The sequence below is a fragment of the Lycium ferocissimum genome, chromosome 1 (assembly GCF_029784015.1).
Source record: "Lycium ferocissimum isolate CSIRO_LF1 chromosome 1, AGI_CSIRO_Lferr_CH_V1, whole genome shotgun sequence".
Classification (NCBI taxonomy): domain Eukaryota; kingdom Viridiplantae; phylum Streptophyta; class Magnoliopsida; order Solanales; family Solanaceae; genus Lycium; species Lycium ferocissimum.
Genome location: NC_081342.1, coordinates 2,797,523 through 2,814,435, shown reverse-complemented (window position 1 = coordinate 2,814,435; position 16,913 = coordinate 2,797,523). Strand labels below are relative to the sequence as shown.

The following is a 16,913-nucleotide window of genomic DNA, read 5'->3' as shown; positions in this document are numbered from 1 at the left end:
TGCATTCACCAGAGATTGCAGAGGAAGTCATCACTATTTTAGTTTGCAACCAATGATAAATGTTATGAAACTATATGGAACGAAATCTGGCACGGTGTTTCTGGTATTTGTGATGTGTGGCTACTCACTTGCTAAAGGAAAAGAAAGCACGAGCTGAAGAGAACAGGGAGACAACAGAACATTGAGAGAGTGACTTTATTGGATGGACAATCATTAATATTGTTGCCCACCAAACAATTCATCTTAAAAGTCAAAATTACCAAAAGGTCTGCAGATGCTCATCTAAAGCGGGTTGACATTGTTAATGCCTAACTATTCACAAACGGACCTCAGAACCAAGTGTAAGGATAACAAAACTTGGACGTTGAGAAATATTATGCTTCGTCCATCCTCAAACCTCAAAGTTCATATTGCCTTATTTGAAATTCTAATATTCTTTTTAGTCCTAAATATTGAAATCCTCAGACCAAAGGGTTAAGTATCACATGACACAGTGATTCAGAAGCCAAAATGCAGGGGGAAATAGGGAAGAGAACACACAGAAACACGCAGAGACAGACACAAACAGCGGCACTACAGGGAAAGAGAACAACAACATACCCAGTTTAATCCCACAAGTGGGGTCTAGGGAAAGTAGAGTGTACCCAGACCTTACCCCTACCTTGGGAGACCCTCCGCTCAAGGCATGACAGGGAAAGATAACAGTTTGGTTAAACCAGAAGTGTCCAACCTCTAGTTTCTGAAAGTTAGTCTTACATCTATTTTTAAGTTAGCAACTATCAGATATCAGAGTGGTCATGTAAAGTGTTTGGATTCTAAGGTTATTTTCTTGTGTTCGAAGTTGATTTCAACTCCAGTACAGATGACATCCTGAGAATATGGTATAAACGGTGAGGTTTTAAAGCTTTTTATGGAATTTGACAAATCCCATAATCAAGTGGCTCCAAATTAACTGACAGAATGAATGGGGATCAAAGTCATTAACTTGCCCTTACAGTTTATTAGTTTACAGGAAGCTCTGCATCCAATCAAATACTGTCATACGAAACGGGACGGACAGAGTATCTGACATCGTAAAGGTAGTAATCCCTGTTCAGTCTGATCCCAACTGCATTTATAAGTTGAAATACCTGGTCAGATACCACAAGTAATCAGACTGGTCTTTTGTCACATTCAGATGCTCCAGTATCCCTTTAGAAGTGAAATTTCTGTCACCCCACACTCCAAGTGGCTCCTTCAGTGTCATCCAAGATTGTGAAATACTTTCGAGTTTGCTTTTAATAATTAATTGTGGAAACAAAGAATTATTCCCAAATGAAACAGAATCAGAGCCCACTGTTTTGATTGAAGTTTGTGCCCCCACCTATTTAAAGGATGTAAAAGAGAAGAAATTAAATACATCATCAAAATTAATCACAAAGTACTACTTAGTTTTAGAAACGTTCTGGTGATTAAGTCACTATGTTATACTTGAAAGAGAGTGGATCCTTGTAACTATATGATGATGAGGTTATTAAAGCTAAAGTTTAGCTTTAGTAACCACGATGTGTTTCTCTTTCAAACAACATGTCCAAGCAAGTGAACACCTAAACTGTAGCTAAATTCGCAACGCATCGCCATGTCTTATGGTGACAAATCATAATATCGGATGAGTATTTGCCAGAAGGTGGTAAGCATTTAGTTCAACCATTTTTTTCAGAAGCTATAGGAGACAACTTAACCTGCCACGGAAAATCAACAATCTTTGTAATCTACTCACTACCATCATCCACACAGAAATGGTAATGACTGCAGCCTCAGTTTGTTCAAGCCACACATATGAAAGCATTATCGATACAATATAACAAGCATTATCACTACAATATAACAAGCTGGGGAATAAAAGAAAATACTGAACAAGTAGACATGCAAGCACTGACAGCAATCTTTAGTAGTTCAAACTTATACTCTTTCAACTGTGGGAACATTAACAAACCTTAGCTGTGTTGAAAGCTGTGTTTCTGCAATCTGGCAGAATACTCACTGACCATGGAGATAAAGTGTACTCGTGACCATAAAATTTCACAGCTGCTGATTCATGTTCATCAATATTGGCAATAAATGCAGCGCATATGCTTTCATTCAAGGACAGATATTGGCCATTGATGTGGGGAATTCCACGATAGACATGTGCCTGAAGTAACATGAAAAGGGTAAAGCAGAGAAGGGATCAGAAACGTGAAGATTCACAAAATCAATTTTAAAGCGAGAAGAAGAGTGTAACTTTATCCTAAAAGCAAAGATTCATTTTTGAATAAACCTTTCTACTTCTTTTTTGGTTTGTTCAGGGGGTGGGGGTTATTCAAGGTATGAAAAGGGTGAAAACAGAGAAAGGATCAGAAATATGATGATTAACAAGATCAACTTTAAGGTAAAAAGAAGAGAGTAACTTTATCCTTAAAGCATAATGATTCATACTTGAGTAAAATAACCATTCCCTCTTTTATTCCTTTCTGCTTTTCCTTAACTTTCACATTAAGTACCAGCTACGGCTGCCAAGTAATTGCCAAGTGTCCACTCTTAAAACATCACAAGCAGCAAAAGATAAAAAACCTCATTTGTAATTCACAAACTCTCCCCATAGGAAGATGTTGTTCTTTGGAATAATTCTGTAAATCAGATTGCTTGGTAGGCCATTAGTCAATGGTAATTAATTTCCTGATCTGAAAAGAGACTTTTTCCTCCTCCAAATCAAGAAATCAAATCAACTAGATTGATCCATTGACCAGATCAATTTCCGGCTTTGAATGGGAGATTTTCCTCCTATTTTTCAGCTATATATGGTGCTGTAAATATCTTGCGATAACAAGAAACAATACAGTGATTTTTTTCATTATTCTTATGATCTGCTTTTCTTCAGAAGGACGATAAATGCAGGTGGTGTTAATATTTTTTTTTTTTTTTTGGTGTAATTTGTAAATGTAGGTGATATATTGCTCGTTCCATTAGCAACAGATGACTGCAACCTCCTCAAATAATAATATAACTGGTGGAGTTTTGGAACTATGAGATATGTCAAGGCATTTTGTGCTGTCCCAGAACAAAGTAAAAACATGATGCGCCTTTGACAATTAACCAAAAGTAATAAATACCTCCATAAAGGCAGTCTGGATAAAACATATTCATCAAAATATATTCAAGAACTGACATTTCATTTTACATTTAACAACACGTGGACTTATAGCGTTACAACTGGGATTACTCTAGAACATAACTGACCTCTTGTTTTGGTCCCAGTTTAATATACTGAGGAGAATCAGCAGCGACAAGAGCGGGTTCACAAAGCTTGATAGCAGCATGCAGATCCTTCAAATGGCCCCATTTAGGTTGACGTAGTAGTCCTATGCGGTATAGTAATCAGAAGAAAACAAGAGAGAAGAGATTGATTATTTGATGATTATAAGACACCTATTTACAGATGCAAGTGTGATAACATCTAATTTAAGAACTTGGCACTTATAAATATCTTAACCTTAAGGATCCTTATCCAAAAATAAATATTTTAACCTTAAGGATGATCCCAACACTAACACTTAGCATCCTATCGGAGACACAGTTTAACATAGACCTTTTTCATAAGGTAAGATATTTCAATGTAGTTATTCGGCCCAACTAATGATTACTTGTGAAAAACAGAGGTTTCAATGTAGTTATTCGGCCCAACTAATGATTACTTGTGAAAAACAGAGGTAAATATCAATTTACACCTGGCTATCAAATTTTACCATGGTAGGAATGTTCTTAAAGTAACGCTACATAAACTCAAAAACTTACCATATTCATCAAGTGGAGCATCATAATCATAGCTAGTGATTTGAGTTGGGCCTCCTGCAGTCCGGCCAAAGTTTGTCCCACCAAAATACTGGAATTACAAGATCAAATAGCCAGTCAGCAAGATAACTGTTTTATTGCCTGGAAAGGAAAAGGAAAATGCCAGAAATCAAAGTTTCCAGCAATTTTCGAGTCAAATTACTGTTGTAGTGGTTAAAGAGTTCCCTGCAAGAGATGGTAAGACTTACAAAAAGTGTAGGGAAGTTGAAGGAAATGGTCTCTTCTTATTTAAACTGTCATTAGAATTGAAAGGAAATGGTTTCTTCTAATTTAAACTATCATTTTCTTGTCGAACAAAAGACGTCCACAAGAAAAATGATCTTCTCTCTTTTATTTTCCAGAAATTTTCTCAAGAAATGCATTTTCTAGTGACTTTCCTGACGTCAAACAGACCTAATAGAAGCTTTTACCCAGTACTAATGACTAACTTCAAGTAGAGGCGGAGCCACGATTCGAAGTTTGTGGGTTCGGGTTCTGATTCTTTAAAGTTAATGGGTTCTGAATTAATAATTTGTACACATTTGACTAAAGTTTTAATACAAATATGATTCGGACAAAAGCTACTGGGTTCGGCCGAACCCACGCCCGAAGGGCTAGCTCCGCCCCTGACTTCAAGCCTCTCCAGTTGGCATAAATTGGTAATCACATTTAGCCACATACATGAAGTGTCTGTTCCTAAACTCTTCAACAGACAAATACTGGATATAGAACAAATTCTAGTCATCAGGAAAAGAGATACATGGGTGGAACAGGATGATCTGCCTATCAGTTAACAAGAAAATTTCCAAGAGAATTACAAGTTAGTAAGCTCAGCTTGAACAGGAGAGGATACACACACACATGCCTTTATCTGTACCAGACTGCAAAGTAAAACTTTAAGAGCATCATAAGTACTAAATTACCATATAATAGTTCTGCAGGCTGCCCCCACGCTGAAAGAAACGAGCAATCGCAAATGCAATATCCTCGGAAGGCCTATGTGGGAGTCTTTCTCCCCAGTCTGCAAACCTTCAGTAAAAGAAAAGAAATAAGATTCACTTTTTCTATTTTCCTTCGTTTGTATGTTATTGACTCCTTAACTTGATCCAAGATGTAGCTAAGAGTTCCTGCTTCTTTTTGCAATTGTATACATCAGACAGAGGAACAGAAAAACCCTAAAGAGCATTAATTTGGGACAAGAGCACAATTATACCATGTTTTCCTGGATCACAGTTCTTGACTTAGATTTCAGTACAACTACATAGCTGCTGAATGTTCAATGTCCAGATATATCTTTATATGCTCACAGACAAATTTATAATACTAATCATCATATCATCATATTATACTAAAAGTAGGAAGCCCCAAAGTGAAAAGTTAGATTGCAAAAATACCCCTTAAAAGCTAAGTGACCATTTTGTACACTATTTCAATAAATATTACTATGTTGTTTTGTAGAAAACTAATTTACGTTTATTACCAAAAACTTAAAGTTCATCAATTATGTACAATAAGTAGGGTAAATCAAAAGATAACTTCTTGGACTTTCATCCGGTACTACAGCCTTTTCAACTCACCTGAATTACTTTCAAACTCTAATTAATTCCTATTAAGTAATAAATTATAAAGTTTGGCTGATGCATTTATCTAGACCTTTCATTCTTTAACGTTAAACTTTTAAATCCCTACACAATAATCAGGTAACAAATTCGTGACTCATCAATTCTACAGATTAATTAAGTATAAAATGCTATAAAAGCAACCAATGAAGAAGAGGACTTGGACCATTTGGATTGCAGGCGGTGCTGGTTTTGTTATTGTTGTACATTATTTCAGTTCTATATTTAGTTAAGGACGAAAGGATTTGACTTTTAATATGCTTATTTCTTTTCCGGTTAGTTTCTTCTTTTCAGCAGATCTTGCCTGGAAGATTATTTATTTTGATGGATATCTTATTCTTCTGAGTTAAAAGTTGGGATATATCATGGATTGGAGATTGAAGATTGTGGAACGTGTTTAAGATTTTTTACTTACTCTAGCACTTGTGATGAGAAGATACTGCTCTTTGGAATCCATCATGTCTCTTTTACACCTTATTTCATCATTTTGTACTCTATAATGTCAACTACAAGACCAGAATTAGAAAGACTAACCTCATTAGTTTCATTCTTTTATTATATTTTCAAGATATAGCCAATCCTGATTTTACCATTAAAAGTTATGATAAAAATAAGAGTCTTGTAGTACATAATATGCAGCACAGCTCCAACTTTGAGTGTCATAAGCAGAAGAATTTAATTTAGTTCGTTGGTAGGAAATTTTTACCATCCATTCCTTCGTAATCCAACAAGTTCGTTATATAGTTTAATTTATAACTCTGGCTCAAATAAAAGTAACAGTATATTTGTGATTCAAAAATATTTTGATACGCATTTTGTGAAAATTAATACGAGGTACACGTGCAACGCACGTGCCCAAAGACTAGTTAACTAAATAAGCAACTGAGCTAAACTGACAGGAAGACTTTCCAACACCAAACTGCATATCCTAAGCAAACAAAGCACTCCACCACCATCCATTAGCAACCTAAGCTAAGACTTAAACTTGTTAGTCCTCCACCTCATATAATTGTCATCTTTCATGAGCACAACAGACTGATTGAGCAGCTGACTTTGGCCACCTTATCTTGTTTGGACCATTTGACACACAAATTAAATAGGTTTCTGCTAATCACAAAAACGCCCATCCCTGCCTTCAATAATTTTGATGGATCTAATATGCAAAGGCACAATTACAAAATGGGGGTAGAAGGTTTGCCTGAGGAATGATTTCGACAATCTTAGAATTTAAAAAATCAAGCGATGATTCTTCATACGCTACTTCGTTTATTATTCTAACTCGTTCATTTCATTATTTGAAGTTCTAAGATCCCTTTCTAATTGTAATTTAGTGGGCCAAGCCCAAAAAGGAAAAGGAAAAAAAAAAACAAATATAAAGGATTCAGCATAAGACATGAAAGAGGAAAAAGAAACTGAAGTGAAAAAAAAAAAACCAGAAAACAGAGAAGGGGAAAAACCAGAAAAAGAGAAGAAAAGAGAGGAGAAAAATATGAACTTTCACTCCAAATCATCAAGGTAATTACTCTAGTCTTTTATTTAAGTTTATTATATAGTTAGGGGTGAATTTTTATGATGAAAACATGGGGATATTTTGAGGAATGACCCATTTAGCTCTAGGAACTGTTTTCAACGCGAAATCATTGATAAAGGGCAAATAGTCGGATTTTAGACTTTATATATCAATGGAATCTCTCTCGTCTAGTAGGCAGCTTTCAAGGAATATAAGTCTTGTCGGGTTTTGATACATTGACCAGAGGGCTTTTCGTTTTTTCTGAGGTCAATAATATAGAAGTGGTTTACTATGGGTTTTGACCATTCTAAATCCATTTTTGTGTAGATTGAGAGGCAAGTAGCTCGTATATCTGATTTATTGGGAAGAATGCTTAATTGTGAATTTGAGGAATACACTTTAAGCTTTGGGTACTTACTTTTCCAAAGCCCGTAAAAATATGTCTTCTGGGGATGTGTTGGGGGGCGCACTGTGTGGCGAATGGTGGTCATGACCATATGCTGCTAATCGAGTAATGATAAATTGTTTTGTGATGTGATATAGGCTTTGAATAGAATTGTGTATGCTTCACAGATATTTGACAGTGTGTATGTTAGCCTGGATTCATGGAAGTTGACTAATCTTTAAACTCAATATGGGTTCGGTGTAAAAGATGTATAATATATTGATAGACGATGATTTGGAGGGCTATTATATAATGAACATATTCTTGCAGAGATATTTTTGTGCTTGTGGTGTGTTTGTAAATTCTAACACTTGCTCCGGGGGGCGGGGGGGGGGGGAGGTGGGTTATATTTATGTAAAAACGTTCAGGATTAAGACACGGGCAACCGTTTGAGATTCGTGAGTGGATAAATTTGGACCATTTGCATTGTTCGTGGAAAATAATTTCGGCCCAATAGTTTTATTTCGGTTATTTCTTAATTTTGGATTACATGCCCAGTATAACGAAGGGTATAAATAAACCATTTCTCAAAGTTCAAGTGGGCTAGAGATTCTTTTTATCTCGGCTTGGTTGGTTTAAAAAATCAATTATGGATGATTAAGAGTATGATTATGGATTCTAAACTTGTTCTTTTCATTATTTCTAGGGGTATTTTGGGACGTGACACTAATAACTTCCCTAACATTTTTTTCTTGATAATATTCTCCTTCCAACAAAAAGTGATCTTCACTAAGCTAGTTTCCGGACTTAAGAAATTATGTAAGCAAGATAATAGGCAGCCCTACCTTATGAGAAAGAACACTTATAGGGCTAAAAATGCCTCTAATGTAGATCTGTCATTCTTCTAAGCTTTCCTAACAGGGAATACGTGAAAGAAAAGCTTTTCATGTATGTCAGATTCTGCTGAGAACAACTTGCTCAAAGTAGGTACTTCTTGCAAGCCAGGAAATGTGGCTTTTTAGTTCCTGACTATATGAGATTGTATGATCATGACACTAACAAGAATCTAAGGTTTCCTGGGACCATGCACATAGTAATTCAGAACTCAATGAAATGGCCAAGAAAGATCTAACAAATAAGAGGCTATTACAATACCATCCATCCCAATTCTCAGTCCAAATTTTCGGTTTCTTCTCAGAATTTGGCCTGAACGCATCACAGTAGTAGGCATTGCAAGTATCTATCTGTTAAAAAGAAAAATTCAACAACATAACAAGAAAAAGAAAGATCAAATACCCCTGGCCCTTAAAAGGAGGACTAACAATAACACAAGTGTGAAAGAACTCACTGCTTTCAAATTATATGTATAATCGAAAAAGTTTGAAAACGCAGGGCTTGTGCATTTTAGATCAGTTTTACCTCAATTAATGTGTTCAGTTAACTTCAAAATTCAAATGACTGTATCTGTTCTGTATGACAAAAAGTTAAATTTGTTTAATTTTAAGGTGAAATTCAAATTGATTAGTTTCTTATCTTTTACAAAAGAAGCTCAAGAAATATGTTCACACATTCGCATAAAACTTCTACATGCTAGTTTTTATGCAACTGTTTCCGTGACATGAATTGCATTAAATAGATTATCTAATGACCCTTTTTTTATCAAAACTATCAGAGACTAACTAGACCAACTAGTTGTAAATTAGAGAAGAAACAGGAATCAACTGCATTACGATGTATTCTGGAGCATCAGTTTGCCTGCACATGACCCATGGAACACCAGCGCCAAGACCAACAGCCATTTCAGCAGCCCACTTCATATATGTCTTCCCCTTGGGACCAAATGAGCTTTCAATATTTCCATATTCATTTTCAATCTGACAAAAGTACATGTCAGACAAAGACACAACTCTAGCTTAAACCTAGATGCAGAAGCATGCACAAGGCATATGCAAAGGGAAGGGGAAGGAGATAGATAAAATGGAAGAGTGGCTGCAAATGTCTCTAGAACTGAACGTTCATTAATCCTTTCAAGAGGGAATTGCTCACACCCAGTTGTAAGGTGCATTATCCATGTCAATGATTTGAAGCAGTCTTGGCAGAAATATTCCTATTTGTTCAACTAATAAAGTCCAGTTATCAGACTTACAGTGACACTGATATTCTAGTTAGTGATTCAGGGTAAGAAATTTCAGAACCTGCAACAAAATGATCGGACCACCTTGCCACGAAAAGAGTGACTCAGCTATCATAAGATCAACTATCTTTTTAACATAGCGCTCCATCTCCTCCTGAGAAAAGTGTTTCAATTTGTCAAATTGCAATCTTCCAGCTGCCAATTAATGGTCTTAAACTACCACAACTGCAATTTAACCAACAAAGTGTTGGAAAGCCAACTTAATATTTGTTGTTCAATCAATCAACCAACTATGCCACAATCCCAAATGAATATTAGCTAAACAGAAATAAAAATTTACTACATAGAATGCCTGCCTGCCTTAAAATGCATGGAGTAAGTGTTTTATTTAGAGATCCAAAGAGCAACTACAAGAATGTACTGTCCCCAATAGAGAAACAGGTTGATAAAAATTGCCTAGATATTTGCCCCTGCAGAAAATCTCGAGGGGGCGAGGAACAGAAGGACAAAACTAACCTTCAAATGCATGTGTGAACACAATAAACGGAAGACAGAAGCTTATTATTGTACGGTAGCATGGTGCTGATGAAGCACTTAATAAAAACAGGTTGTTGGAGGATTCTCCCATTTCATTGACCACTAGGCCACACCCTTGGGTTCTATGCCTAACAATGTATCTGATAGCTCTATAAGTTAACTGAATTTAGAATTAACAAAATCACATGTAACTGGTTTCATCTCTTTGCATCAATATGGAACCTATAATATGTGCAACAGACATGGAGGCCACAGATCATGTCCAACTAATAATAGACATGACCATACAAACAAGTTATCTTCAAAATTTAGAAGCCCACACTCCATGGACACCTCAGAAAGGCCTCATGCAATTCTACAGAAAGATTAGTGTTCTCCCTGCTATGATACCTTGAATGGTGCATTATCCGTTCGAAATTCTATTCCAGGTTTATCACGAAGCCATACTGGAAAGCCCCTGCAATACGGGAAGCAAAATCACCTAGTGAGATCAATAGAGAAGCACTCCGTGGTGACATAAATGTATTGATGCAATTCTGCTAAATTTTGTTATTGACGTCTCTGATCTGTTTTTTATTTTTTTTTTAAAAAAAATTGGGATCTTGATATTTATCAGTGCTAACTTGTCAGCTACTGAATTAATACAAATTCTCATTTCTAGATAGCACCCTTCTCTGTCGCTTATCAGCTTGTGAGAGTGAAACCAATGTGTTTACCCAAAAGCAGTTAACCTTTTGCTTTGTTGAAATAATAGACTAATCCTGAAGCATGAAAAAACGTATTCTATATGAACTAATGATATGTCAAAAAGGGACACAGGAATCATGGAAACAGAACGCACCCGAAATTCCATTCTGCACAAGCATATGGACCTATTCGAAGAAAGAGATATAGTCCATGAGACCCGACTAGCTTTGCGAACTTGACAATATCATATCTTCCTTCGAAGTTATACTGAAAAAAGAAGCATTGAAAGAGAGAAGCAGTTCAGAAATATCAAGAACTTCTACAGATAAAAGTTAAAGAAAACTAAACAGTAGGAAATATAAAAAACGTCAATTGAAGAACAAGACCAACTAGTTTTATACTATAGATTCTACAAGAAAACAGATTGCAACACCTCCAGTGCAACAAACACCAAAATGTAGGGTTCGGGAAATGAATACCTGTCCTCTCACTGGCTCATGACCATTCCAAAATGTATAAGTCTCAATGACATCTGCACCGCCTTCTTTGCTCCTAGCTATCAATTTAGGCCACATCTGGCATATGTGACATGTATAAGGCTTATTATATACTAAAAATGAATTCATAACATAAGGGTGTAGTGGAATTTCATACACTATGTTCTTCAAGAGAACATGCGCAAAACCAGATAGATAAGTCCAGTCAACCATTACATCACTGTTTATTTTTTCATTTCAGACTATGGAACATCAAACTAAGAGTTAGATTCTTTAAATTGCATGACAGAACTGTTCCAGAAATGCAGTAACTGCATCAAGATCATATCTTTATTTGATTATTCGATGTCCATCGAGATTTTAAAATGATTTTTTCCTCATTGAGGGGCCTAAAGTTCAGATGTAATTTCACTGATCGAAAACCAACAATTTTCAGAATTCAGACACTGCAAATTAATGTTTCCCTTGAAATTTCTCCACAGCAAAATGTTTTAAGAAAAAATGTGTTTTTTTTTTTTTTTTTTTTGGATGATTAGGGAACCCGCAGCCTCTACCTTTGGGTGCGCACAAGGTAAAACCCGCTCCTGTGCAATAGCCCGCAAACCACAAACCACACACGAGAAAATGTGTTCTCTATCTTCTTCATTTTTCCTACTTAATTCCCCATTAATCCAAAATAATCCACATAGCAGCTATTTTCACTTAATCTTTCAATTACAACAACACCCAATGTGATCCCCACAAGTGAGTCCACAAGTGAGTCTGGGGAGGGTGAGGTGTACACAGAAGTTTTTTCCAATTCCATGAAATTTTAATTCGTCACTCCGATACAATATACTCCCTCCAAAAAAAAAAAAAATCTTTTTCGGTGTGTTGCAAAAAACATTGCCTACCTTTCTCCATTTGGAAACTATTTAAGAAGTACTCCCTCCGTCTCAATTTAAGTGTCTTACTCTCCTTTTTTGTCTGTCCCAAAAAAGAGTGTCTTTTTTTATTTTTAGTAAGTTGACAATTCGAATATACTACTCCCTCCTTTCACTTTTACTTGTCACTTTTAGTATATCAAGAGAAGACAATTTTATCTTTTCTGTTTAACTCATAATATTTATTACTCACTTCAAATCATTTTTTAAATCTAATAAAAATATGCACTAATTAATATGGACACATTAATAAATTATGCATTTCATTTATTATTTTTTAAATAACGTAAAAAGTTCAGAGTGGACAAGTAAAAGTAAAAGTAAAAGTGAGAGGAGGAAGTACATGACAAGTTTAAAATCATAAGATTCAAAGTAAATTTTTAATATATTATACGCACCACCACAAATTTAAAAGTTGAATTTCGTGGGGCAAAGTCAAACTAAGAATTTAAATTAACTAACTTTCTACGCATCAAAAGTCTGAATGAACAGGAAAAAAAAAAAAAAAAACTAAATGAAGTGATTAAAAAGTGAAAATAACATGATTTTATTCATCACATGATATACAATTAGTAAAAGTAAAAGTACTATTATAACCTCAGGTGTAGCACGTGGATAGTGAATATATAGAGATAAGAATACGGCGTTTACCGCCGATGATAAGAGCACGATGATCGTAAGTGACATTAAACGGCTTGAAATACTCGCCTGCGACAATCACTAAGTGTATACTTAACGCCGTTAGTACTGACGGTAGACTGATCAGAGCTTTTTTTCTACTCATCACAGGTACTGCCATTTTTTGATGGTTCTGTCTCAAAATGAAAATGGATTAATTAAGAGTAAAGTAAAACTGTTTCCTTACTTTTTTTTTTTTTTTTTTTTAATAAAATTGACCTTCATTTGGTGTGGTCTTTAATTTTTGAACTTCCAATCAGTGGTCTTTGTGCCTAATACATGAGATTTTGCGTTCGAATCCCAACACAATAAGAAAAAGAAATTTTTTACAAGGAAGATGTTTGGTTCGTGAATTCAAATTTTACCTTGAGAATTTTTTAAATTTTTTTAGCAAAGGACATAAATTAAAGACCACCAATGTGAGGGATAAAAATTAAAGACCGCCCTCAGCTAAGGACATTCCTGCTAATTTCTCTTTTCTTTATATATATATATATATATACACACACGCATATGTGGGCAATTCTTCTTTTGGGGTGGTCTTCAAATTTCGCCTCATATTCGTAATCTTTAAATTTTCGTCCCTTCTTCGTTAAAACTCATGTGTTTTGTGCTCGAACCCCCACTCGCTAAAAATTTTTAAAAATTTACAAGATAGAGTTTCCGAATTTCATGCCCCCACCACAGTAATTTTAGTTATGTTTAACCAAAGACTTTTATTTCGAGGCATATTTTTATTTTTATTTTACTTTTCAAGGTAAACTTTTAGTTATGTCTTAACTAAAAGCATGCCCCTTAAAAGTGTGACTCATAAGATATAACTAAAAGTATGTCCCATAAGACAGAACTTTTCCTTAAAACTAAAGTTATACCGATCCGATAACTATAAAGTCCTGATATATTTATAAAAAAAAAAAAATTTTTAGTGCATACTTTACATGATTTTTTCAACTAAAAGTATGCCCATAAGATAACTTTTAGTTATACCTTAACTAAAACGTTTTAGGAAAAAAATTAAGCAGGTAAAAGATAATTTTAGTTATGTTTACCGCCGAGATAAAGGAAAGACTTTTAAGTTAAGACTTAACTACGGCTTGAAATACTCGCCTGCGACAATCACTAAGTGTATACTTAACGCCGTTAGGACTGACAGTAGACTGATCAGCATACTTATGCCAAGTCTACCCATTAGGCGCAGTAAAACTGTTTCCTTTAACTTTTTATTTTTTTTTTTTTGGGCAAGTGTATGTCGGGATCCAAACCTTGCCTTGTGATTTTTTTAATTTATGCTTGAGCGGGGGTTCAAACTTAATAAGAACCTCATAATTTTTTACAAGGAAGATGTTTGGATAACGCGAAGGACAAAAATTAAAGATCTTTTTGAATAGGAGGACAAAAATTAAAAGACTACAAATGGAAGGCCAAAATTTGAAGACCACCCCAAAAGCTAAAATCCGCGCAAAAAAAAATGCATTTTTTTATATATATATATGCCCTGTGGGGGTGGTCTTTAAATTTTTTTGCCCTCATATTTGAAATCTTTAAATTTGCCCTTCGCCTAACAATTCATGGGTGTTCGAACCCACGCGCTTAAAATTTTAAAAAAAAATTCGCAAGGCAAGTTTAAATTTCGCTTACGCTCGACCCGACATACTTTTGTTAAGAAATTACCAAAGTTATGCCGACTACATATCACTTATGCCAAGTGGTCCGTATAACTTTGATAATTCCTTCACAAAGTCATGCCGGTCCGCATAAAAGTTTGCCCATTTGGTTATTTGTGAAGGAATTATCAAAGTTGGTGCCTAATTCGCATACCTTACGGCGTCCGCATACATGCAAAACCAAACCTTCGTTACGCCGGTCATTTTTTTTAAAAGTTTATGCTTGACTTTGGGGAATTATCAAAGTTATGCCGGACCCGCATACTTATGCCAAGTCCGCCCATAAGGCACGAGTATGCCGGTCCGCATAAACGCAATTCCTTAATGTGTTGTACGGGCAAAAATTAAAAACGCCCCTAATTTTTTTAAAATTTTGACCGCGCGTGGGTTCGAAAATTACGTCATAGAAGACTAAAATTTAAACATTTCAAATGGCGTGATATGGGGAAAGCGAAAATTTAAAGACCCACCCCAAAAATTTAAGGGCAATTCCGCGCCCAAAAAATGTATACGTGTAGGACCAGTGGAGTGGTTGCTAAAGTTACATATTTGGCCGCTGCTCTCGGTCTCAAATTACTGTATGAAAATTTGGTTTTAAATTACTAATTTTATTGAGCCACCCCGCATATAACTTATGCGGCAATTTTTTTTTTTTTTTCGTCAAACCAATCAAATAGCAGTAAATTAACCTACGAAAATACTTTTAAAAAAATTCAATCATTAAAAAGTGAAAATAACATGTTTTTATTCATCACAGGTACTACCATTTTCGTTTTTTTGCTGTGATAAGTTTGTCTCAAATGAAAATGGATAATGAGTTTAGCAAAATTGGTTTCGGTTTACATATACGTGTAGAGCCTGGGAGTGGTTGCGTGCGGTGAGGGTGCAACGTTACTGTCATGGTAACGTTTTATCCAAAAGAGGATTTTTTTTAAAAGATAAATAAGTCAAAAAAGTCAACATCACTAAAAAAATAATTTATGTACGTAGTGTATGTTTTTCTATAATATGGTGTTCGTGACAGTTTACGCACACCTCAACTAATTTAACATAATACCTACTAAGCACATGTAACGAATAACTCTGTCAATCCAGACTTGAACAGACATTTTGATGAACTATCTAGTAGTGTAAATTTTGGATGAAAGGGGTTTCAACTGATTTCCCTTGAACATGAATAATTTTCGTCCAAGTATATGTTTTAATGTAATTTGATACCGAAAAACTGAATTGTGCCAAATTTGAACTCATTAGTTTTTTAAATTTGCCACTGAGTATTTAAAAAGACGTAGCCCAAGATTAATAGTAATACTTAGGTAAGAGACTATCTACTCTCTTATTGAATATTTTGAATAATGAAAAATTGGAGCAATAAGGTCATGGTATTTGAGGAAGAGGAATTTGGAAACTGGTTGAAAAGGTGTTACATATTAATACCTTGGACTTATTTGGGTTGGTTTCTAGTCTATATCACTCTTTCTTTAATTGGATCAAATTATTGTGTAATATTCAAAGGAAAGAAAAAAGAGGTAGACTAAACACATGAATCTTGCATATAGCACAACTAACTTGATCATCTATCGTACTTCATCGTATAATTGTTGTTCATTTTGGGATCTTAATTATCAGCCACGTAAATAAGCTTTGGATATAAGCAAAATTAGGATTTCTTATCCAAAACAAATTATGACTTATTCATATTTCATAGTGCTCATACTCTGATTTAATGGATAATCGATATCATGCACAAACTCTTTTAATTTACTTCTAAATCGGCAATTTCCTTGCAGCAAAATCAATTACCACCATAACAATTGATTCTTTCCACTTTTAAAAACATTATTAAAGACCACTCCATCACAACTTCATCCCAGTGACACTTGCGGACAAAACATACAAAAGTTTAATTTCACACACAAATCACTACATTCAAACGATCTCTACTCACACCTTCATCTTTATCATTTTCCTCCATCACCATTTTACCTTTATCATAAGATCGCCTCAACCATTATAATCCCCAACTTGACGGCCACAATATAACTCTTTCTAAATTTCATCGTAATGATGGATACTCGAGCCTGGCCGACAAGTTGATTACAGCTTGTAGGCCTTTAACTTAAACTTTTCCACTAAATTAAACAATTTAATAAATTAATAAGAAGATATCACTTAGAACATGTTTGGAAAATCATTTAAGAACTGGGTTTTTATTTAATTAAGTGATTACAGTATGACATGTTTGTTTCGCCAATTAATAATTTGATCAGCATGGGCTCTAGTGTAATTGAAATAGTGCAATTACACTTTTTAATTTTCAAAGAAAGGTGAGAATTTATAGTAATTACGTTGTGCAATTACATTATAAGATAACTTTTCTAAAAAAAGTTACACTATGAAGCAGTCAGAGTTGCACTTATTATATATGTG

The 16,913-nt window shown here is 34.9% G+C and overlaps 1 protein-coding gene across 1 annotated transcript; it reads right to left on the bottom strand.

Annotated features, from left to right (window-relative positions):
• Window positions 1-1,098: 1,098 nt before the first annotated feature.
• On the bottom strand, window positions 1,099-13,016 carry LOC132056751 (beta-galactosidase 9-like). Its single transcript, XM_059449114.1, is given in 13 exon segments — window positions 1,099-1,363; window positions 1,976-2,173; window positions 3,259-3,380; window positions 3,814-3,901; window positions 4,773-4,878; window positions 8,519-8,607; window positions 9,094-9,237; window positions 9,559-9,651; window positions 10,425-10,491; window positions 10,876-10,988; window positions 11,201-11,296; window positions 12,739-12,766; window positions 12,768-13,016. Coding segments are annotated over 13 exon segments (1,566 nt in total). The 5' UTR covers window positions 12,941-13,016; the 3' UTR covers window positions 1,099-1,114.
• Window positions 13,017-16,913: the final 3,897 nt, after the last annotated feature.